The 22,773-nt window shown below is 42.5% G+C and overlaps 1 protein-coding gene across 2 annotated transcripts; it reads right to left on the bottom strand.

The window, feature by feature from the left end:
- Positions 1-10,189: 10,189 nt before the first annotated feature.
- On the bottom strand, positions 10,190-17,171 carry FST (follistatin). 2 transcript variants are annotated; one of them, XM_074932032.1, is made up of 6 exons: positions 16,646-17,171; positions 14,462-14,653; positions 13,810-14,028; positions 13,213-13,437; positions 11,947-12,177; positions 10,190-11,227 (listed from the first exon to the last, which is right to left on the bottom strand). In XM_074932032.1, exons 1-6 carry the CDS (start codon positions 16,734-16,736, stop codon positions 11,145-11,147), a joined length of 1,041 nt encoding a protein of 346 aa, XP_074788133.1. In that variant the 5' UTR covers positions 16,737-17,171; the 3' UTR covers positions 10,190-11,144. The 2 variants fall into 2 exon arrangements, with proteins under 2 accessions (XP_074788133.1, XP_074788134.1); XM_074932033.1 differs by lacking the exon at positions 10,190-11,227 and adding an exon at positions 11,352-11,470.
- Positions 17,172-22,773: the final 5,602 nt, after the last annotated feature.

Below are 22,773 nucleotides of genomic sequence, written 5' to 3'. Positions count from 1 at the left end.
CTAGAAGGAGTATATACATTCAAGACTTGTTTAAACTATAATTACCATTTCTAGATGAGGAGAATGATTGCCTTATGCAGGACTAATAAAAAGAGATGTTCTTAAGTGCAGAAAAAGCTTCAGTTTCGAAGACACAGAACAGTTCTGAATAAATAAAGTCCTCTCTGCTTGGCAGTCAGCCCTGCTGACTCTTACAACTTTATCATGTTTTCCAGTAGTTGTTTTTGTTTTGTTTCTTAAAATCGTTGAGTTCTTGTGTAACATGAATGCATAGAAGTCTGTGCTTCATATTAGACTGTATTTCTAGCATTCATAGTTGTGGAGAAAAAGATTGAAAATGCTCTTACAATCTCCACTTTTAACAAAGCAAATAGAAGGATTTTAAAATGTGCAGTATTTTAGAATATGTTAAATTTTAAATCAAGTTTCTTCATTCTGAGATGTCCTCTTTTTATAGTTTTGATAATAATGACTTCTACAACTTTTATTTGCCCGAGTTGCTTTGAAATGTGTTGGATCTCATGTACCAAAATGTTCAGGCAAAAGTGCATAAGATGTACTTTTTAACAGTATTGCATAAATTACAGAAAAATGTTTTCCAGATTCAGGGGCTTCTGCTCAAAATTGTAACTGTTTTCTTTTTGGAAATATACTACAGTAGGTACACTTTTTTAGATGTGCTTTGTGAACTAAAACTTAGAAGTTGAGCTCTGTGCAGAGTACTGTTTCTTAACATTTCAAAACGAGTAGATTTTGAACAGATTTCACAAGCACAAGGTATCCCATGATTTTGTTAAAATAAACAGTGCCCATGAGCCTCCTCAGATGTAGTATCAAGAAGGAGCTTTCTGCCTGTATGTGACTGTACACATCTGTTAATTCAGAGATCTAAATGTGAAATCCAGCACTCAGGGACACCAGGTGGCTATCTGATACTCCCTGAGGAATTTGGGCTTCATAAACCATTGTATGGATTATTCACAACCATTCATTTTTTTCCCTGCTTGTGACCGAAAAAATATGGGTGAAATATTTACATCAATAATTAATCCTGGTATAAATCAATACAAGTTACTAATAAATGAGAAACAGAGATGAGTTGCTGCCAAAAATCAGCTGTTAATGCCTCTTCACTTACTGAAACTGCATATCACAAATGTTCTATTACTAACTACAAAATATTTCTCTAGATGGAAGTCAGGAATATTCTCCGGTTCTTCTTTGAAAGCTGCAGTCATAGCACAGTATAATTTGAGATTGGAATAAATGTGCATAGAACATGAGAAATAAGGAGATACAACTCTTTCTCTACTTTCCCTGACTATTCAGATTTACCCAACTTAGGAGCCTAAGGGCCCAATTCACTTGACCACACATAGGGATCTTGTTCCATTTAAAAGTCATTAAGGGTATCACGGGCTTCCTCGTGGGGCTGTCAGATATGACACAGGAGCTATGGAAGAGCTATCTTCTTTGGAAACAGCAGCTGGAGACCAGCAAGGATATTCTGATGTGCCTGAAGTGGCACTAGATGAGTGTGTACTGGCAACTGAATCTTAAATCTTCGAAGTCCAGGCCGAATTCAAGCTTAGGATCTGGTACTTGAAGAAGGTATCGGTTCCACTTCTTCTAAAGAATGGAGTAAGAATTAGTCTTTTCTTTAGAGTGGCTATCCCTTTCTATTCAGTAGTATGCTCACTCAACATACTCTTTCCCTAACCAAACATACTTGGTCCATGCTCAAAAATCATGCAGGTGGAGAGGGACAATGCTCACCTTCCTTGGTAACACTGGAGAGTTTGGGAAAAAACATGGCTCCGTCCCATGATGATGCCCTGGTGGTAAGATCACCCTCCTGAAAAATGGCAGAGGTGGGTGTGATTTTCTCAGGCCAAAGATTGTCAGGGAAATGCTCTAATCAGTAGACTTCAGCTACTAATGGATATTTTACAAAAAAATGGTGGATATGTCTTCATTACTTGATGGGCCTGATCTTTTCAAGATGTAGTACTCACAATTCCGAATTTAATTCTCAAATCTCTCTTTATGTACCTGAGACCTTTACGTGAATCTAGCAATAAATCAGTCAGAAATGAGACTCAAGTGCCTGAGAAATTTTGGCGCTGTTAAAAGCTTTATCCCTCAGCAGTGATTAAATTCACCATCGACGTAGGGGTCTCACCTAGTAGCACAACATCAGTGCTTCCTGAAGTTTTCCCTTAGCAACCCTACTTCCAGGGTCACAACCCCACTTTCATTTTCACTTCCAGGCTTGCAGGCCCCAAGTGGGGTCATGACCCTAACTTGGGAACTGTTTCTATAACACATTGAAAAAATTAACATACCAGCCAGTAAATACATCAACAAAACAAACCCATCCAGTCTACCCAAGACCCTGTGCAGTCTGTCATCCCTAGAGGGCTTACCTATTAAATACGGTTTTTCAAAACCATGTATCTACTTGCAAGCTCACATACTGCTCTGGGTATGTGTTACCATTGTCTTATAGTCTTCCTTTGTGCTATTTAGCTAAGTTTGGTGTTGACAAATATGTGCTAACACTTCAGAAAATATGACCCTCTCTTTCTTGCTCATTCATATGTTGGAGGTGCTGCTTAGATTTATTAGTTGCACATAACAGAGTTCACGCTTATTGTGTGTCAGAAACAAGATCTGGAGAGTCTGCTGTTCCCACAGCTGGAGCAACACATACACATCTGCTAAAACTGCAGTGTGAATTGTATTGTTCCTAGCAATTAATCACTTACACTCTATTCTATCAACTCTCCTTCTGCTTAACTCCTACTGGTCTTTACCCTCTTCTCCCTTCTTCCTCTGCTTCTTCTATGTCTCCCACTTCATTTTTTAACATCTTCAGAAGTGCCAAGTTTGGATGTGGGGATGCTGCTGCAAAATTTCCTACTTTTCTTGCAGAACGTTCTACCACTAGATCTCAAAGAGCTTTGTACAGGTTATGAAATCTTAATATCTTCATTTTACAGTGGGGCAATTATAACACTGTTCTGGCAAGGTCTGTTACAGTCACCAAAAAGTCAGTGACAGAGAAAAAGATGAATCTTCCCGTTTCATGTGTCCCATGGTGGACTCTGAGCAAAATGGTTAGTTAGCACAAGGTATACCAGTAGATGGCACTTCAGCGTTCATAGCATTGCCTTTACATCTGAGGGGCTGATACAAATGGGCTGCTTGTGTGCAGTTCTTCACATATGACCTTCATCATAATTTTATTTCTCTTTGGTCTTGTGCTCTTTTCCTGGGGTCTTTAGTCTGACCTTCGCTTTTTTCATTTTCCTTGCTGGGACACTTTCTGTTGCTTCTCCATGTCTCCCAGTTTTCTATATGCTATGTCTCATTTTTTTAAAAAAAAAGGAAAGGGGGGGGGGGGGAGGGGAAGAAAAAAAAGGGGAAAGATAAAAAAGAAGAAAAAGAAATCTTATAAAAGTGGAAATCCCTCACTGATTTTTTTCAAAAAAGAGTTATCTAGATCTTGACTGATTCATTACTGAGAACTGGTATGGTGGTGAGCTGGAGCAGTAAGATTTACTCCCAAGTGTTCTTAAGGTCCTAAGTATGTATCTGAATGTGTAGCTCCAAAAATGCACTGCAATGAACTATCTGCATATACAGGTGAAATGGTATTAATACCAAGAACAGACCATACTCAGTCTCACTATGCATTTTTTGCACTGTGAGGTAAATAGCTGTTTACTAACTTGCAGTGTATCTGTGAAAAACGCATCCAAACAAAGGCACTGAATGTCCTGAAGTCTATACGTTACACTAACTTTGCTGTACATGGGTTGCAGCTAAACACTTCAGGTTCTGGCCTTTCTTCCAGATAGGAACTGAGGGTTTTGATCAGGCTTCTGCTGTGGGCCCTGGCTGGATTTCGTCCCGTCAGCGCATGTGGTGCTGCTTGCTAGGTTGCTGACAGTGGCAAGTGCCTTTCAATTAAGGCTGAAGTTCCATCAGAGCCCATAAGTGGAGAATGCTGGGGAGATTAATAAACAAATTGTCACAGCTTCCAGGCATGCTGGGTTGGGAAGTGCAACTCTCGAGTTTGCGGGCTGTGTAAATTTGGAGCTCTGGATCTGTATCTGTATAGAGATAGACTTAGTCCCTTTTTTCTTTCTCATAAAATGAATGAAAATTGAAGTCCAGATGTGGAAATAATATTTTTATATCTCTTATGCCAAGCATTTTAGGCTTTTTTCGGTTTTGGTGGAGTTACCATTTGAAACAAGGATTTGAATTGCTCTGACTAAGCCATCTGTATGTGGGAAAAGATTATGGGAAACATCCCTGCAGGGCTCTTTTTAATTGCTCCAGTGGGCATTATCCATTACTTTTCCAAGTGTCTTGCCCTGGGGTTTTTTTTGCTTTCCTTGCTGTCTTGACCAATCTAGCTGGTACTAGTTATTGTCTCTTTGAGAATTATTGTCAGTCCTAAAAAAAAAATTGCAAATATGAACAATACAATACTTTTAAACTGCATTTTAACTACTTCTTCATCTTTTTACTTTTCACTTAAAATTACAGACAGAATATTTTGTGCATCTGCTTGCATTTTCTCCACTACACATTTTACTTGGCACAGAATGAATTTGCTAGTGAATGGATACTGCATTCCTTGAACAGCAAGAAATTTCACTAAAATCATTGGGAAAATAACATTTATGGGAAATTTTAGGATCACTTAAGGATCATGTAAGGAAAAGACATATTAAAGAAGGAACATTCTATATTCCTGTTGAGGTTGCATCCAACAGCTGTGGTGATACAGTTCTTCCCTGAATGTTTCTTGAGGGAATTGTATTTTAACTGGACATTTCTTCCTGATTTTGGAGTCTCTAAGACTTAAAAATGGGTGGACATACCTCTTCATAGGACCATAGGATAATTCAGCTTGGAAAGGATGTCAGGGGATCATCTGCTGGATTGTCCTCATGAGGGAAAAGGTCTTGCTTACACACTGTGAACTTCTCTTGTTTCAACTTATGCTCTTGTCCTGCTGTCCTGCTGCCTGAAGAGTCTGGCTCAGTCTACGTGACTGCTTATAGATGGGAAAGGCGGCTCTGAGGTGGCCCCAAAGCCTTTCCTTCTCCAGGCAGAAACAGCTTTGTCCCTCAAGCTCTCCATGCAGGTCAGATGCTCCAGCTCCTGAGCCTATCCTAGGCTTGCTTGTCATCAGTGCCAACTTTGTCTACATAGTCCAAGGACTTGCATAACTACGTGTCTTACTTATCTATCTGTCTTGTCCTGTGACCTATTTTAACAATGCTTCTAATTCAGAAATCAAATGGTAACACTTTTTAGTATCTTCTAAGTGTTTGTAACAATGGCCACTTACCTACATCATCCTTGTTGTTACAGGTGCCTCTTAAAATATGAAGTGATTGAAACTTAAAATGAAGAGTACATAACATGAAGCTCAGCAGAAGATTGATAGGAACAGTGTTATCTGAGTAAGAGCATTCAAAATTGCTAAGGGATCTTGGGAAAGATAATAAAATTGTTCTTCTTATGTAAAACTGTATTTCTGCACATAACCATGCTACATAGGGTAAGAACAATTTTTTTTAAAGTGCTTCTTTTGCTGTGAAACTCTAAAATACCATGAAAAATAGTTCCAACATACTTTTTTAAACATTTCAAAAGTCTTTAAAACCAGGTGACCAAAATTTCATTCTTTAATATGGGTGCTGTGGTTTCATTTTGAGTTCTGAGTATCTGTAGACCTCACTGGGAGCTTCAGACGCTATTACGGAGTGTCACTGGTAGAAATTCAATGACCTTTACACATTCAAATCTACACTGGACCACCTTGGTAGACTCATTATCCTGTAGTATCTGGGAGGTCTGATTAGCTGTTACCAAATGTGTTGGTTTAAGCCCTGCCGGGACCAGAGACCATGTTGCCGTTGCCCCTCCCTCACCCTCGGACGCAAGTAGGGCACAAACCCCAGGTTAAAATAAGAAGAAATTTAATACAACAGTGTAATAAACAATCTGAACAACAACAGTAGCAATGATAACAACAATAAACAGTAATAACAGTAAACAAGACAAAAGATATACAGAGAAATACCGCAATGGTTGCAGACAGCTCGCTCGCGATGCTCCCCTCCACCAAAGCCACAAAGGAAAGCTTCCCGCACTGCTGCGCCAGACCTGATGTCAGCATGGTATGAATAACCCGGCTGGAGATTCCTTCCCCATCTCTGCTGGAGAAACTTAACCCTATCCTAGCTGAACCAGGACACCAAAGTCCAGTGTTCCTTCTCAGTTTTCTGACACATTAGTGCTCTTCAGTCCCATGTTGAAGTTGAAAAAATCCACTAAAATATTAAGAGAGCAAAAGAATGTACCTGTAAATTACAGGAAAATGAATCAAAAGTGTGATTTTAACACCAAATCAGTGTCTGTGATGAACATACGGCTCACACCTTGTTTTCATGTCATATTTTTCTACTGTGTGGTAATTTCATTGGCTACATTGTTTAGAAGTAATGAATGAATGAGAATTATACAGATGATCCCAAATGAGAGTCAGCAAAATCCAGCCACTGGAGTCCATTATATGTCTATCAGACAAAATATAGTAAATTTTTAGTTAACTTGTGCATACTATTTTTCATATACTACCTACAAAATTCATGCTTCCATAATGGGTCAGGCAGGCCTTGGAATTATAGAAACATCAAACAAAAAATGTAATTGCCTTATCTTCAGGGAGTTATAAATTTAAAATAGGATACCTTGTGAACCCCTTGGTCTATGTACAAATGTTATGCTTTACCAGAAAGCATGGAATCCTAGTTTTTCAAAGGGAGAAGATACAGATGTTTCTGTGCTGATGATTCATTGTATAGTAAATGTCACTGACTAGAGAACAGCACTGCATACTGAAATTCAATTTCACCTGATTCCCATTTGGAGGGAAAGAAAGCAGCATTTTTACGTCATAAAAAGAAGAAGAAAAAAAAAAGTGGCAGCTGTTTGAAATTTGCTGAGAGGCTTGGAATGTAGTTTTAGTTGAGGTGTATTAGCAGGCAGAAAGCAAGTGAAGAGGTAAAAGGTGCAAAAGAGGTCCATGATAGTGTTCTTAAGTTTGTCATATGAACCCAGCTATCAGGAATGCATTCAAGTGTGGTCAAAATTGTGTATACTCACTTGCATGTATTGTGCAGATGAATACATTTGGGAACCAGGGCTTTCTTATCATTCAAATGCCTCAAGCTGGGTTTCTTAGAATTAAGCTGATTTTACTTAAGTGCCAAAATATGGGTTTCTGTTTTCAAACATGTGCACTCCACTTTGTGTTACTGTGCCTGCATTTGTGAACGGGGTTCACAGGCCTGGGATTCAGTACCAAAGTATACTCCATGGTGAACTAGAGTTTCAGAAGTGTGTTTTACAGCAAGGAGAATATGTATGCCAGATGATAGAAAACACTGAAGAGAAAGATATTTCTGAAAATTTATTTCTCTTATGGTTTTAGGAGCTTGTGCAACATGATTTCAGAGCTGGGAACCAACTTCTTGTACTTAGACATCCAGATATCTCTGCTCCTTCATCTAAACACCACCCAGGATAGCCTGTGCATTAAGAAAGGAAGAAAACAAGAATCAAACTAAAGCAAAAACACACACACAGAAAAGACAAGAAATAGAAAAAATGGATTTAGCACTTTCAGGGACTCAGGGAATTAAGTTCACATCTCCACTTCCCCTAAAGTTCCCCATGTAGAAGCCTAGAAGAGAAGATGAAAAAAAATAAAGCCTCTCCTGTTGTAACTATGACTTATTGTGGAAGATGTGAGATGTGTAATCTTGATTTAAGCAGAGATTTAAACATGATTTCATAGCTCGAGGATGGAGGCACTTACCTACTGGGGGAAGGAGAAGGGGAGACAACCTGGATTCTGGCCCCTACTTCAAGCACTGTTTATGTATGTTACTCAATTACAAATGCAAAATGTGTAGGCAGCCCCTGGGGCAAGAACCCAGGACTTCCTCTTCAAAAGGAGCCCATATTAGGGTTGCAAATTATCCTCTCTCAATGAATCTTTCTTCCTCTCCAATACAGAAGTATGGCTTCAACAGGCATGACAGACAGTTCTCCAGCCTGAGCTTCACCTTGAGTTGGTGATGGATGCACTCTTGGGAGATGTGGGAAAGTTCTCCTCAGGAAGAGACTGGCAGTGAACCTGCATCTTCCACTTCATAAAAAAGTGCCTTATTTACAAGTATAATATTATGTAAAATGCTGGCAGTCATGCTGCCACCACTGCTGGATGTGTTTCCAGGAGAAAAACATTTCTCTGGGGCTGTTGTGCTTCATGATGAAGTTGGTGTATGTTAGGCATGGTGTACGTTAGGCATGCTCAGAAGATGCTCACCTCATGAAGCCTCTCAGGAGATGCCTCACTTGTACATCCCATGCAGGCTTTGGTGCAAGGTAGGTTTCAGGATTTTCAGCTGTATAGAAATAGCGGTAGCAATGGGAAATGAAGTAGCAGAACTTTTAGATAATTTTATTAGCAAAAACCTGATGTAAATTTTTGTGGCTGTTTCATGTACATGTATATGTGTAAATTAGCTTCCTGTCATTTCTGTTGCTTTTTTGAATTTGGCTGTCAGTGACTTACTTTCTCAAAGTTATTTTGTGAACCAGCAGCAGGACATAAAATTATAACCCAGAAATCCTGCTCTGCTACAGTCTCTCTGTAAGACATGTAAATATATTTACAATTAAAAACAGTCCTTTAATGTTATTGTTTTGTTGGAAATGAAGTAGCTGGGACCTATCCGAATTTGAGAAAAATCTCCTCTGATGCTCTCCACAGCTATTAAACATTTTGTCTCTATGTCACTGTCACCTGTTCATTAGTTCCTCGAGAGATTTTCTGATAGGTTCCTTTTCCATCCCTCTGTTTTCCCACCCTGTTCTCCTTTATTCTGGGTTCTGTTCCCTCAGGAGACCAAAATCCTTCTCCCTTTGCTCTTCTCATCATGTACTTCCTTCCAAAGAGACTACTTGTTTAAATGAAGCTACAGGAGGATGAAGGGCAGAATTTTTTTAGTTATTTTGAATACAATATTATAAATGCACACTTGTAGTTTTATGTGTTCATAGATTAATAAATTAAGATTTGCTTTGTATAATGCTAAACAATCCATAACAAATTAGTTTACTCTATGGTAAAAAAACATACAGAAGACTATCACAGGAACAGGCTTCAAATATTGTATTTTTCAAAATGGGTAAATCAACTTCTGCTCTCAAACCTCAGTTCAGCAAAGTACTTAAAATACCATTGACAAGGTGCTTAAGTACGTTTTTAAGTTTTATGCAGTATGATAGAGAAATTTTGATAAGTGGGGCCTTATCTGGGACAACAGCATAACCCAGGTAACATAAAATGGGATATTGTTCCTTGCTATGCTTATGGCTGTTACCTTTCCTCAGTTACCAATACTGTATTGGTATCCACTCTTAAAAGTGTGTTCACTGTGAATGTTGGTTTACCAAAAAGAACTTCTGAATTAACCTTCCTGTTGGGAGAGAATAATTTCCAAGTGATAATGTGCCCTGTGATGCTTTGGTGGTGGTTTGTTTGGGGTTTCTTTTGTCTTCTGTGCTAATTGTTGCACATCTTGAATTTGGGCAAGTAGGCCATGTTGTGGTTTTCCTACTGGTCATCTAAAATGGTGACACAGCTGCAACCCCAGTAACATAGCTCTGAAGTTTAGCTAAAATCTAAATGCATATTCAAAACCTCCTAGAAATATGGAAGTTAAAGAAGTCCAAGAAATTACTTCTTATTTAGAGGATGGAGAGGGAAAGAAGAATGCTGAATCTCTTCTCCTCCATCACTGTACTTGTATTTAAAATTAATTAATACCAGTGAACTGGAGACATAGTTCCAGTCTGAAAAAAGGTGTCTTGAATCAATGTCAGCTGAAAGCATCAGCCATAACCAGTGTGTTTTGTTGCTACACCACGCACAAGACTCCTTTCCCCTAACCACCTTTATGTCTTCCTTGCACCAGATGGCCACAACTCTTTATAACCAAAACCTGAGGGTTGCCTTTAGGGAAAATTCCATTTTTATTTTTTCACTCATCATTTATTTACAAATACACATTATAACTTTTATATACATTGCACATTTACATGGTAGAAAAGTACAAAACTATATATTTAAATGAATTTATATTTAACTCGCCATGTTTGAAAATATAAAATTGCATCAGAAAAAAAGTATTATGAAAAGCAAGAAACTTGAACTGATAAAGCTTTGATATAATTTTAAGTGACACACTGATTGGGAAAATAAAACTTTGAAAGTGGTACTGCAAGACCATCTTAAAGGAAACACCTGATAAAACACTTATGCATGTTACAAAAAAATAAAACAAGAAAAATAAAACCTTTACTCTTATTACAGTTAGCCCTGTAGCTATTAACAACCTTCATAATCCGATTTCTTTGGGTCCAGAATCGTATAGTACAGTTTATACCCTCAGCACATTGAGATCACTTCAGTACATGATGTGATCAGAAGCAGAGAAAAGTGAAGTGGAAGAAGTTTCCTTAAAGATCACCTCACTGTACCCTAGAAGTATACCTAAGTCAGTTACAATGCCTTTTGGTCAGTCAAGATTCCTTGTAAACAAAAACCCGAGGGACCTTTTCAGTACAGAACTGGCAAGAAGAAAATCCAATAAATAAACATAACAGAAACTGACATGCAAGTTTGTTAAAGTGAAAAAGAGTTAACATCAGTGAAACAGAGATGAGATCATGTGGATAAGCTCTAAGGAATGGACTTCTATAGTTTACAAGAAAAAAGAAAAGCTTTACTTTACAAGCAAGAGACTTCACAATAAATAACACTGCTCTTCCCGTAACGAATAAATTTCTTCAAAAAACAAGGTGTACAGTCAACCAGACATTTTATGTATAAATTATAAAACATGACACAGTATAAATAAATGTCTACGAGACTCAACTATATGTATACTTTTTTTTTCTCCCCAAAATAAATAAGCATACACTTATTTACAGTATGGACATTGATTTCGTGCCCAATGGCTGTTCCAATAGTGATGGAGGTTTTACCACTCTAGAATGGAAGATATAGGAAAGCTGTAGTCCTGGTCTTCATCTTCCTCTTCATCCTCTGGGTCTTCATTAATGGCTAGATGGGGGAATACAGGGGAGCTGTTGTTTAAATAAGGACAACAACAGCGCAGAAGCAGCTCAGTGCATGTTTTCAAAGCCCTCTGAACAGCCATAATACAGCGTTGCATTTTATGTGACTTGTAGTGAGATGCTATTTGGCATCTGCTGTTATGCAATAAGGTTTTTTATACATAATCTATGAAGTCATAACTGCAGAAAGTTCTGAAGAATCAATGGCTCAGGTTTTATTGGCAGATTCCTGAAATCAAATAAAAAGCGCTCTTGTGTTCTAGGTTTAACTGCTTTGTGTCCTTCATTCAGAGTTAGTAGGGGCAACTGTGCTAAGCCAGATGCCCATGTGCTACCATTAAACTTGTTCTTTTGGACCGAGTTAGAGTTTATCCAGGTGTTAATAAAGCAATCAGTGAAACACACGAGAGCAGACAAAGTAGGAAAAAAATCACTAGAATTACACTCCTAGGGCAACCCCTTTCTGGCAGAATGACTTGACCTGAGAATAGCCCCAAAAACCCAACTTGAAGGCCAACTGGTTGTTGGAGATCTATCGCATTTTATCAGTAATTAAAGTGTGTGCATGATAGTTAACATACGGCACCTGTACCACATCTCAGATCTCTAAATCAAGCTTTCTTATGTTTGAAGGTGTAAGTCTTCATTACCTAGGGATTGCCTTCAGAAGCTTTAAGTGTCTGCAGAGTTAAAAATCTCACTTACAGTTGCAAGATCCGGAGTGCTTTACTTCTAGAAGCACACCCATGGAGCAGGCTGCCTCCTTCATGGCACACTCGCTTGGGTAAGTTGTGTTATCGCTGGCACAGACTGCCTCATCTGACTTGCTTTCAGGGCACAGCTCATCGCAGAGGGCGCACCGACCTCTGCCAACCTTAAAATCCCACAAGCATTTCTTCCCAGCACTGCACTGAATGTCTTCACAGGATTTGGCTTCTAAAAATATATACAGGATACTAGAGGTAAGTGAAAAGACAAAGAAAAAAGAAAAGCAACAACAGACAACTCCAAACTCCCTTTTCCCTGTGAACCGTGAATAGGCAAAAGCTCAGATGCAGTAGATGTGATGATACTTGCTGATTTTGCTCAAGCAAGTAGTCCCTTGGACACCATTGCCCGTCTATATGTGGGGGAGGAAAGACAGCTGTGCCAGCAAAGCTTGTCCCTGGGAATACAGAATTACATTTGCCTATTGTACACGACTTCCCTGCTCTGTTTGATGTCAGTGGAAACTCAGCTCCCCAAATTAGCAGTAAGTGCAGAATTTGCCAACACATTCAGCATTTCTAAATCAGTTATTTTTAAACTAACCCACACAGAGTAGTTGTCTACAAGACTGGAAAGGGAATTCACCTCGACCTATGCCAACTAAAATCAGCCTGAGACTCCCGCAAACCCCCAGCAGTTTTGGGGAGCAGAGGCTGCCCTGATGATGCTTCCTTACGACATGCTTTACTATCAGTCCTTCCTGGAAATTACGATACAAAGTGCCAAGATGTACAGAAATTATTTTCCTATCTTCACTCACTGTCTCCAAACTCTCTAATATTTCTAAAGAGGAAAAAGTGATCAGATGTTTCCAATTTAGTTAACGTAAGCTTTGCCAAGACCACTTGAAGACAATTGTTTCCAGGAATTCAGATCCACTGAATATCGAGACCTTGTTATACCATAACCATGTCATCATCTATTTAATAGTGGGTACTCTCCCTTGGATACTAATGTCAGCACCCACAGTGAGAACAAGAGAAGCAGGATCAGGCTCTCTACTCCCTCATCCCTTCTGCAATCTTTTTTGGGGGAAAGCTCACCCTGGTTCTCCTTTCCCTGAAGGGAAGCACTAATGCAGGCTGCTGGAAGTCTCTCCTCCTCCCCAGCCTAACTACATCCATCTGACCGCACACATGATACACTGAAACAGCTGATTGAGGAAGCTCCCCCCCACCCTTACCCTCCGACTGAGATACCTACTGATGCATTTTCCTTCGTAGGCTAATCCAATGGATCTGCCCAGTAGGCAGGTAGCTTTCCTCAGGTGGCAGGCACTGGCGTAAGTTATGCCGTCATTCCCACAGAGATACTGTTCGGGGGAGGTAGGCTCTGGGCAAATTCGATTACATGTCACACAGTAGGCATTATTAGTTTGGTCAACCACACACGTGGAGCTGCCTGGGCATAAAACATCCCTACAGGTCTCTGAAATAAAGACGAAAACAGTGATTAGTAGGAGATGCCAGAGCCCCGGTGAGGAGTGAAGAGGAGTGAATGGGTGACACAATTAAACCAATGACCAGATAAAAGCCTTCAGCAGCTCTTCTCATTTAAGGGCTGCTGAAGGAAACCTTCCCATCTCAGGGTAGCTGGTGGGACGCAAGTGCTGCTAGACTGTGGGGAACTCTCAATCCAGCTATGTCCTTGCTTGTTGAGTGTAGTTTTGTTACTGTCTCCCAGCATTTGGAACATCACTCTGGTTCCTGTGGGGAAGTACGTCCAACAGCTCCTCCTCCCTACACTCAGACACACACCCTTTGGCATTTGAGGGAGATGGGATTAGATTTGCAAACCTACTTTTGCATTTGCCCTGATACTGGACTTCAAGTTCAGGCTGTTCTTTACATCTGGCTTTGAGAAGGGCACACTCGTTCCTGTAGGTTTTCCCATCTAAGCCACACACGGGGCCCTTCCAAGTGATATTAGAGCAATCCGGAGCACAAACACACCGAGGTTTGTTCTTCTTGTTCATTTTACATTTCTTCCCGGGTCCACAGTCCACGTTCTCGCACGTTTCTGATGGAAGGAAAGAGGCACCACTTTAGCACCGAGCGTGCAGAACAGACCTGGTGACAAAACTGCTTAAAGAAAAAAAAAAAAAGAGACACCGCGCCGCGACCCCTGGGCATAAAGAGAAAATGCCTTTCCCCTCCACCTCCAGGAAACACCACTCGAAGGAAATTCTCCCCGCCACTGAGGGCGGGTTGGAGGGGAAGTCTCCCCCTCCTCCCCGCGATGTGCATGGCGGCTAGGCAGAAACGGGGGTCCCCTCACTGATCCCGGGTCTGGTACGAGACACCCCTCAAAGCCCCACCAAGGAAGGATGCGGGAGGACCGCGCTGCCCCCCCCCCCCCCCCCCCTCCAGCTCCTTCCCCACTCCTCCTCCTCCAGCCCAGTCCCTGCCCGAACCGCTCCTCAGCAAGGAGTAGCTCGCCAGCACCCTCTCACCTTTGCACGGAATGCAGTTTGGGGCTCCCCCATTAAAAATCATCCACTTAAAAAGCGTGTTGTCGTTGACGTCCTCTTCCGTCCACGAAGTTGTCAGGCGGCCGCTCTTGCAGCACTCCTCCTTGCTGAGGTCGGTTTTGTAGAGGACCTGGCAGCGGCCGTTCCGCGCCTGCCGGAGCCAGCAGTTCCCAGCTGCGGGGGGGGGGGGGGGGGAGAACGGGGAGGACACCCAGCCGGATCAGTGGCAGTTGCCAGTGACCCAGACACAACACGTGCTCCTTGCAATGACTTTTACTAGACTGTTTACTTTTATTTGTCCCATTTCATAACCCGCAGCTACTCCGGCCCATTTTGGAGCGCAGTTTAAATTTTAAAAAAAAACCACAAAAAACAAAACCCAAACCAAAACCAACCCAAACCCCAACAAAAACAAAAAAACAAACCAAAACAACAAACCACAAAAGAACAAACCGAAACAAACCCAGGAAGAAAGAACAGACCCTATCAAAACAGGACGAGGCAGTTTTTGGAGGTATTTATTCCATATGTAGAGCAGAAGGAGCACTGCCGGCACGTGACAGAGACTTGAAAAGGATGTGCATTTAAAAGGGAATAAAAAGAAAATCGCGCTTGCAAATTCCTTCCTCCTCCCCCTGCCATCTTCTCCTCACCGCGGCTGCACAGCAGCATTGTTTTAGTGCCGCACAGAGTTTCAGTCCCAGCCCATTTTGCAATCTGCACGAACTGGGAACATTTGCTGTTAGCGAAGTCTTTCGAAATCTCCACATTTTGCTGCTTCTATTAACAGACGTCTTTCCCTCACTAACATAAGTCAGCAGAGCTCCAAAAAACCGAGCAAAGTATGTAAAATACAAGGGCACATACATTAGGACGTCCCTACAGAGTTTTAAAAATCGATAGAGCTGGAAAAGTTATAGGTGCCATCTCTCCAACAAGTATTTCAGAGGAACGTACGCTGTCCTTAAAGCGGATAGAGTGGGTTTTGTTGATTTGGGGAATTTTTGTGCCTTTTTTTTTTTTTTTTTTAAACTAGTATCCCTGTTATTTGTGGAGTCAAGCCAAGAACATCAGTCCAAGAAACTCCCCCTTTTTTAGCTGGAGAGTTTTGGTTGGGATGAGTCTCTCGTGAATAACCAATGTGACTTCTCCAGCAACTCAATACCAATTGATTCTGGTACTAATCCAGCCACGGCTCGATCCTGCCTCCTTATTCCGATGGGAATGTACCGCAGCGAGGGGTCAGGATCGGCCAGCTGACATGTCGGTGGGCGCGGGAGAAGATTCCACCCCCACCTCCCGCTAAAAATCATTGAACAAACAACGCCCTTTTTTTTAAAAAAAAAAAAAAAAAGTTTTGCATCTTGCACTTGCCTACCTTAGATTAATTTATGCTCTAGTTTGGTAGTGAGGGAGAAAAGAAAAAAAAAGGGAAAAAAAAAAAACGAAGCAAAGGTAAAACATCCAGGATGTGGCTGAAACACGGTCAAGATAAGGGGGAAAAGCCCCAAAACTAAAAAACAATATTCCCTTGTGTCGAAAGAGGGCTCTTAAGAGTTGTCAATATCAGGTTCGGGTTTGTTTTGTTCGCATGAAAAAAAAAAAAAAAGACAACATTTAAGCATACTCTTCAGTGCTGGAGAATTTACAACACTAATATTTATTCACCAAAAAAAAAAAAAAAAAAAGAGGGAGGAGGAATTCCCAATATCAAAGGAATGTCCGGAAAATGACCACTTAATGGTTTCTAAAAATGTCATCTGTAATCGTGGGGCTCCCCATCTCCACCTCTCCTTCCATCAGGCAGGCGAGATAAAAATCTGAGCTAAATTAGCAACAAACTTTGAGCACTCATTCGGGAGCCGAGAGTGGGAAAGTTCCCTCGCGATGCTGCTCTTCATTCAAGCTGCATAATAACAATAAATACCAAGAAACATCCTCATCTGTCCTCTGTGCCTATGCAGAGCAGCGCGAAGATCCGATCAAAAAGGTATCTAAATCAAACCTCAGCACCTCGGTACAAAGCAATCCCATGCCCACAGTTAACTTCTGTCCGGTTGGACCTTGGAGAGGGGCGTTTAACACCGCGAGCGAATTAAACCATGCCCGACAGACAGAATAGTAATAATAAAGAAACATATCTGCGAATAAACAGTCTGGTCTTACCCTGCACTGTGTGATCTTCCATGAAGTGGCACAGAAACATCAGGAGTAAGAGCACGCCCGGGTGGATTCTCTGATTTAACATCCTCAGCATAGCAGGGAGTGAGAGACACAGAAACGGCGTGAGGGGGAGTAGGGAGAGGGAGCGAGCACTAGCCAGCCTGCTTATGATCGCTCTATTGAATGAACGTCAGGCTGTGAATGCAGTCTCTCTTTAAATCTATACGGGGGTCCTAGCTGTCTGCGGTGGGCGGTCTCCTAATGTGTGTGTGTGTGTCTGCTCGGGGGTGGGGAGATTTAAAAAGTTCAGTGTGAATCAGGTGACATTTTCCACCTTCTGGAAACCCTCTCCAGTGATCTGCTCTAGGTGCACGCACACACAAGCGCGCACCCGCGCAGCCCCACGCCAGCCCTGCGCGGCGGAGACGCCGGAGCTGTTCGCGCAGCAGCGGAGGCAGCGCAAGCCCCGGCCGCCGCGCCCGCGGAGCCGGCCGCACCCGCGCAAGGGGGGAGGCGCGCGGCGGGCTGGAGACCCGCGGGGGTCGCGGCCGCCCAAGGGGCGCCCCTTGTCCCCCTGCCGCCCCCCCCCCCCCCCCCCTTCCCGACAGCGCGGGCGGGTGCGCGGAGGTGCGGAGGCTGCCGGGGCGCGGAGCAGCGCCTGGCCGCCCGGGGTCGGTTCCGCGGCCGCGGGGCTCTGCCGTCCCCGCGCGAAGTGGCAGCTAAGAATAAATCCCACTCCCCGCACCTCCGACGGGCGGGAGGCGGGTGGTGCGCACACAGCTCGCTCGGCGGGACTCGGCCCCGAAAAACCCCAAACCCCGACCAACCCCAAACCTTAAAACAAAAAAGGAAAAAAAAAACAAAAAACAAAAAACCAACCCCAAATAAAAGTTCAATACCTAGGGCTGTGCCCAAGTGACAGCCTTTTCATGGGAGTCCGGGAGGACGAGACGGGAATGGGGGCGACGTAGGCGGTCTCCTTTCAGAATCAGAAAAGATTGCAACATCGATAATGAACTTCTAGGGCACTAGTTTATTAAGCACAGTCTGGCATTATTCTCCCCTTAGAAAAGTTGGCGGTCTCTCATTTATAACATTTTTTGGCACCGCTGAATGAAACTGAGTAGGCGATATTTCCTTTTATACAAAACGATTACTTAACGGAAAATGGTATTGTTTATTCAAAAGCTGCCTTTTTAATTTCGATTCTTTCGCTTTTCTGAGCCACCAAAGCACAACAGACTGCGAAGTATGCAGACAGGAATGCCCGGACAGTGCCGGGTCAGGGGCCGGTGCGCCGCGGCCGCCCGCGCCCTCCGCCCGGCCCTCCCCACACCCCTCCTCCCCGCTCCCGCCCTCCGGCTCCCCCCACTGCCCGCCCCCTCCCCACAACTGCAAATAACTCAGTGATAACAGATTTTTTTCCACCAACTGCAGGAGATAGTGCTAATCTTTTAATAAAAGATCCCATTACAATGGGATCTGTCTGGACAGACTATAATAGATCCAGAAATACAGCCGTGCTAATATTAGAAGACAGTTGTTTGGGTGCCTCAGACCGGGCCCTGGTCCTGCTTTGAAAGTGGGCATGAATCACAATGTCCCTCGGTACCACCTGCGGTCACACGCATTAAGAAGCAGACTGGTAAATGATTGACCTCGCTGCATTTTTTTTTTTTTTTTTGTTATTATTATTACGATCATCGTCCTGAGCAGCGCACGGGCATTTTGAGCAGTTCAGGAGCTCCGGGACTCCACATCCTTTTCAATCTTTTCCCAAATTGGTGCCACTCTCTCCCTCCCCCGCCCTCCCGCCTCTCCCTCCCCGCCGCCGGGTTAAAGCAGGGTTGCTTAGTGCCCTCTAATGGCAGACGACATTAACAAGTAATGGCAGAACACCCCTTACCCCCGAGCCGCAAATGAAAGGCCAGTTTCAAAACCCGCCCCTCCTCCCGGAGGGGACGGATCCTGGGCGCAAGGTGTCCCGAGGGACTGGTGTCCCCCCGCCCCGGCACGGCTCAGCCGGGAGGCGCGGGGCTGCCCCTGCCTGGCGGGGGCAGGGGCTGGGCTCGGCCCGGCGCGGGGAGCGGAGGAGAGGGCGCGGAGCCCGCCGAGGCGGGGGTCGGAGGCCTGGCTGCCCTTGCCGCACCCTCCCGGGTCCCCCCTCCCGGGTCCCCCCTCCCGGGTCCCCCCCGCCTCGCCCCGCGGGGCGCCGCCGTCGCACCGCCGCCGCACACCGCGGGAAGGAGCGCGGAGCCCGCGGCGGCGCCGGGGCCGGGCCGATGCTCGCCCAAGCGCGGCGGGTGCCGATGCCAGGCGTGCTGCGGAGGCAGGCTCACCTTTTCTTACTCAGTTTGCATGTGTTCTATAATAATTGGCCAATACAGTGTTTATCCTGATAATGTTTTCAATTATAGAGAGGCATTTTCAGGCCGTATTCCTGGAAATGAGATGCCGGATGGGTCGATAACGTTTGCACATGTGCTTCATGCGTGCATCATCAGGAGATCAATATGATTGCGCTGGTATGGAGATTTGTATCACACCTGTTCTCTGACATCACATAGAAACAGCTGCTGTTTCTTTTATTGTTTTTCTCCCCCCCCCCCCCTTCTTTTTTAAATGCTAAATATTGGGTCTGTTTGTAACAACGTCAGGGATATATTGTATAATCAGAAATGCCTTCTTCTTTCTCACTGTGTGCCTCCTTGTATGACTCCCCCACCTCTTTCTGCTTTGCCAACAATCACATTTAAATTACCAAAAAAACCAATAGGGTCAATCTGTAACTGAATTGTCAGGCAGCACACAAAAAGAGTGTTGTTCTCAGCCTGACACGTTTTGAAACTTCCTTCTACCAAGAAGTGTATGCATTTTAATATATGTTTTTGGATGTGAATCCAATCTCTGCAGCTGGCCCTGGTCTTTGAATAATAAAGCCTTTTAAAAAATCTGTTTATCCTAGCATCTCAAATTTTCAGAAAGTTCAGATCTAGCTCTCGATTTACATAAAATGTGTGTCTTTGTCCTATCTATAATATAGTTGTAGCTACAACAGACTCCATAACCCAAAATATTAAGTGGCTGGTCTCTCAGGAAAATTGCAGCAAAATACTGAGTAGGAGGAAAAATAAACCCCAAGTGTAACCTTGTGTGACATGTGCTGTTAACATACATACGTACACATATATACATATATATATACATGCATATGCATATGGAGAATATTTATTTTGTGGTAAGTCAGTATGCATTGTACTAGTATAATGTATTTCCCTCTCAACCTGCTGGCTCTGAACAGAGGAGCTGTTGCTTTTATCAGGAATTGACCACCTCAGGACATAAGGAGCATGACTGCACAGTTTTTTTAGGATGTGGATAGGACTCCAGGCAAAACTGATTATTTGGAAGGGATCTGGATTTTGGGCCAGTGAAAATGGGAAGGCCTATCCTGGCATTTCCCAACTCAACATTCAAGAGAGAGGAAAAAGTCAAACACCCTCCTGTGGTCCTGGATGTATGCATCATCCGATGTGGTTTCTCACATAACTGTCTCACAGAGCAAGTACTCAAATAAAGGTATAACGTCCTCTTCTGGTAGGAGAGAAAACTTGTTAGCCTCCTTTGTTACTGTCTAATTGTCCCGATTACCACAAAAAGAAGGGCCTGTTTCTGGAAAACTGCACTTTTACAAAGGTTCCTCTCTTTCACATCTCAGATATCAGATTTAAGGACTTTTCTGAGCACTATTGCATTGTTCCATTTGAAAAGCTTTCCCCTCTCTCTCTCTTTTTTTTTTTTTTTTTTTTTTTTAAAGTATAGGGCAATTCAAGCCCTCAACAGCTTTTTCTGTAGAAATTTCATGTGCTGTTTCTCAGCATAAAGTAGCATAAAAATACGAAGGTTCATTTCTTGATTTCACCAAGACTGCTCCATGAAAAACAAGCAAACTTAATTCCTGATAAAACTAAGCTCCAAAAAATACTAATCAAATTCTAGTATTAGGTAGTGGATATGTGTGCTATTACACTGAAATTATTCCTACACTTTATTGACACTGTTAAAACACAGAACTTGTATCATATGCTATTAGTGAGTGTTGTGCTTATTACATGAATACGGGTATGTTGAACAGTTATGTTTCCTTTAAATTGATCTAAAAGTTGATGTCTGATTTCAAATAGAGGACAATGGATTGAGTTAAGATGTAGTAGGGATCTTACCTAATAAATACTACTGGTAAGGGGAGTATGAGTGTGACTATCAGTGGATAATTGGCAAGTCACGTCTGAAAAGTTGTCATCCCTTTTGAGCAAGGCATCTGGAAACAGGTACGATATCTGAAACTTCTCCCTGTGCTTTAGTGGAGGAAAGGAATAGAGCATTGTCAAGCAGTCCTCTTGTAGGTGAGCAATTTGCAGTTTTAATAATCCACCCTGTGATAGATGCTCAGACTGCCTTGAGGGCACCCTGAAAGTTTAGCCTGAATTATTGTGGTTCATGGGAAGGATAGAAGGACAGTGTGACTCTGAGTACTCTCATCTTAAAACTGGAAAGTTTCCAATAGCCCATAGAGGTTTAGCAACTGTGCTTTTGTGGCTTTGTTCATGCTGTAGAAAGGGCATGTAGACAGGTAACATTCACGTTTTAGGTCAGATAAAGTTGACATACATGTAGTATGAGCCAAACTGACTCCTTTCCTGCCTTTTTTTTGGTGATTCAGGGAGTAATAACTCCCTTGTGCACCCCTCTACAGTTTGGTGGATATTTTCTGCTTGTTGTAGGCCAGAACAGGACAAACTGTCTTAAACACTCGACATTTTCTTCTCTTGTGTTGGCAGAACCACAAACTAGCACTGAGGCAGTGCAGCAGGCATATTACTCAGTACCCATTGCAAACAGGATGTGATGTGGTAAGATGGGGTTTAGTGCGTGAGTGGAATGAAAACAGGTTGCTAAACACGTTACAAAAGCTTTCCAGATTATTGAAAACTTGGACAAAAGTATAAAATTCCAGTAAAAAACAGGAGTGGAAAAAAATGTAAGGAATGTATTAAAATCATTAACTGAGGAAGTTAAATGAAAAATTATAAAGGAGTATACAGACCTATTGCTTCACTGATTTGATCCATTGATCAGATACTTTCCAGTATCATTTCAGAGAACAGAAAACAACTAGAAATGCACACAGACTATGGAATTTCGAGGATAGAAAAGGTCTCTCCTTGTTGGGACTGCAATGTTGTCAGCAGCAGCAAGAATTTTGACATAGATTCTAAATGAAATTTCGGAAACTTAAAAAGAAAATAGGAAGTGTAGTTATTGCTGAAAACCTGCACCAAACAGCCTTTTAGGATGCTACTATTTTAAAGGAATGCCTAAATGCCAGAAAGGCAGCACCGCTGGCTCTAGACAGCCCATTTCCACATAAGGGCTTAAGAAGTGGCATAGTGAGAGGGAGCATGGAAAGAGCAAAGCTGTCAAAAGGAACAGCCCCTGGAAGGCCATTTCAGCTTGGGCAGCATTGAGCTAACCTTCAGCTGTCTTAAGTCATGTGCTAAGTGCAGAATGGCTCTTGCCCAGCTTCCTGACTGGCAAATTGCCTTTTCTACTTCCACAACTCTGCCAAGTAGAGCTATGTCATACTTGGTGATAAAACTTCAAATTTTTAAGTTAAAATTATAGATGAGAAGCATAGTGCTTTAGGAATGGAGGGGTTATATGTGGTTATTAAGGTCTGGAACATTTTGTGTGGCAGGTTTCAAGAGACGTGTCAGTTACAATCAGTTGCAGCCGGAACAGGAGTTCCAAACCCAATAATCTAAACCCAAGATTAAAGTGAGGATGGACATGGTTTGTAAATAACTACTGTGAAAATTCAATTAATTTTTTGCCATTACTTTATTTTCCTTCTTGTTAATTTGACTCTATTAAAGTTACTGTGGAGGGTATATCTGATTCATTGGATATGTGGAGTCACATCTTTTTTCTAATCCCAAAAAGACTTTGTTTGACTGTAGAACCTGCCTTAGAGCTTAAATGGAAAAAAAATCACTGTTAAGAGTGATACCCATAGCCGACTGTGACAAGCTGAATATAGCATGGCAAAAAGGGTAACAAATGGACAATTT

This window comes from Athene noctua, chromosome Z, assembly GCF_965140245.1.
Source record: "Athene noctua chromosome Z, bAthNoc1.hap1.1, whole genome shotgun sequence".
In the NCBI taxonomy this organism is placed as follows: domain Eukaryota; kingdom Metazoa; phylum Chordata; class Aves; order Strigiformes; family Strigidae; genus Athene; species Athene noctua.
This window is presented reverse-complemented; position numbering and strand designations above follow the sequence as displayed.

What these genes read in the sequence shown, in the direction of transcription:
- FST (XM_074932032.1), bottom strand. Translation starts at nt 16,736, where the DNA reads ATGCTGAGGATGTTAAATCAGAGAATCCACCCGGGCGTGCTCTTACTC. An exon ending in GGAAGATCACACAGTGCAGG is followed by an intron (nt 14,654 to 16,645) that starts GTAAGACCAGAC and finishes CCCCCCCCGCAG; the next exon opens with CTGGGAACTGCTGGCTCCGG. An exon ending in AAACTGCATTCCGTGCAAAG is followed by an intron (nt 14,029 to 14,461) that starts GTGAGAGGGTGC and finishes TCCTTCCATCAG; the next exon opens with AAACGTGCGAGAACGTGGAC.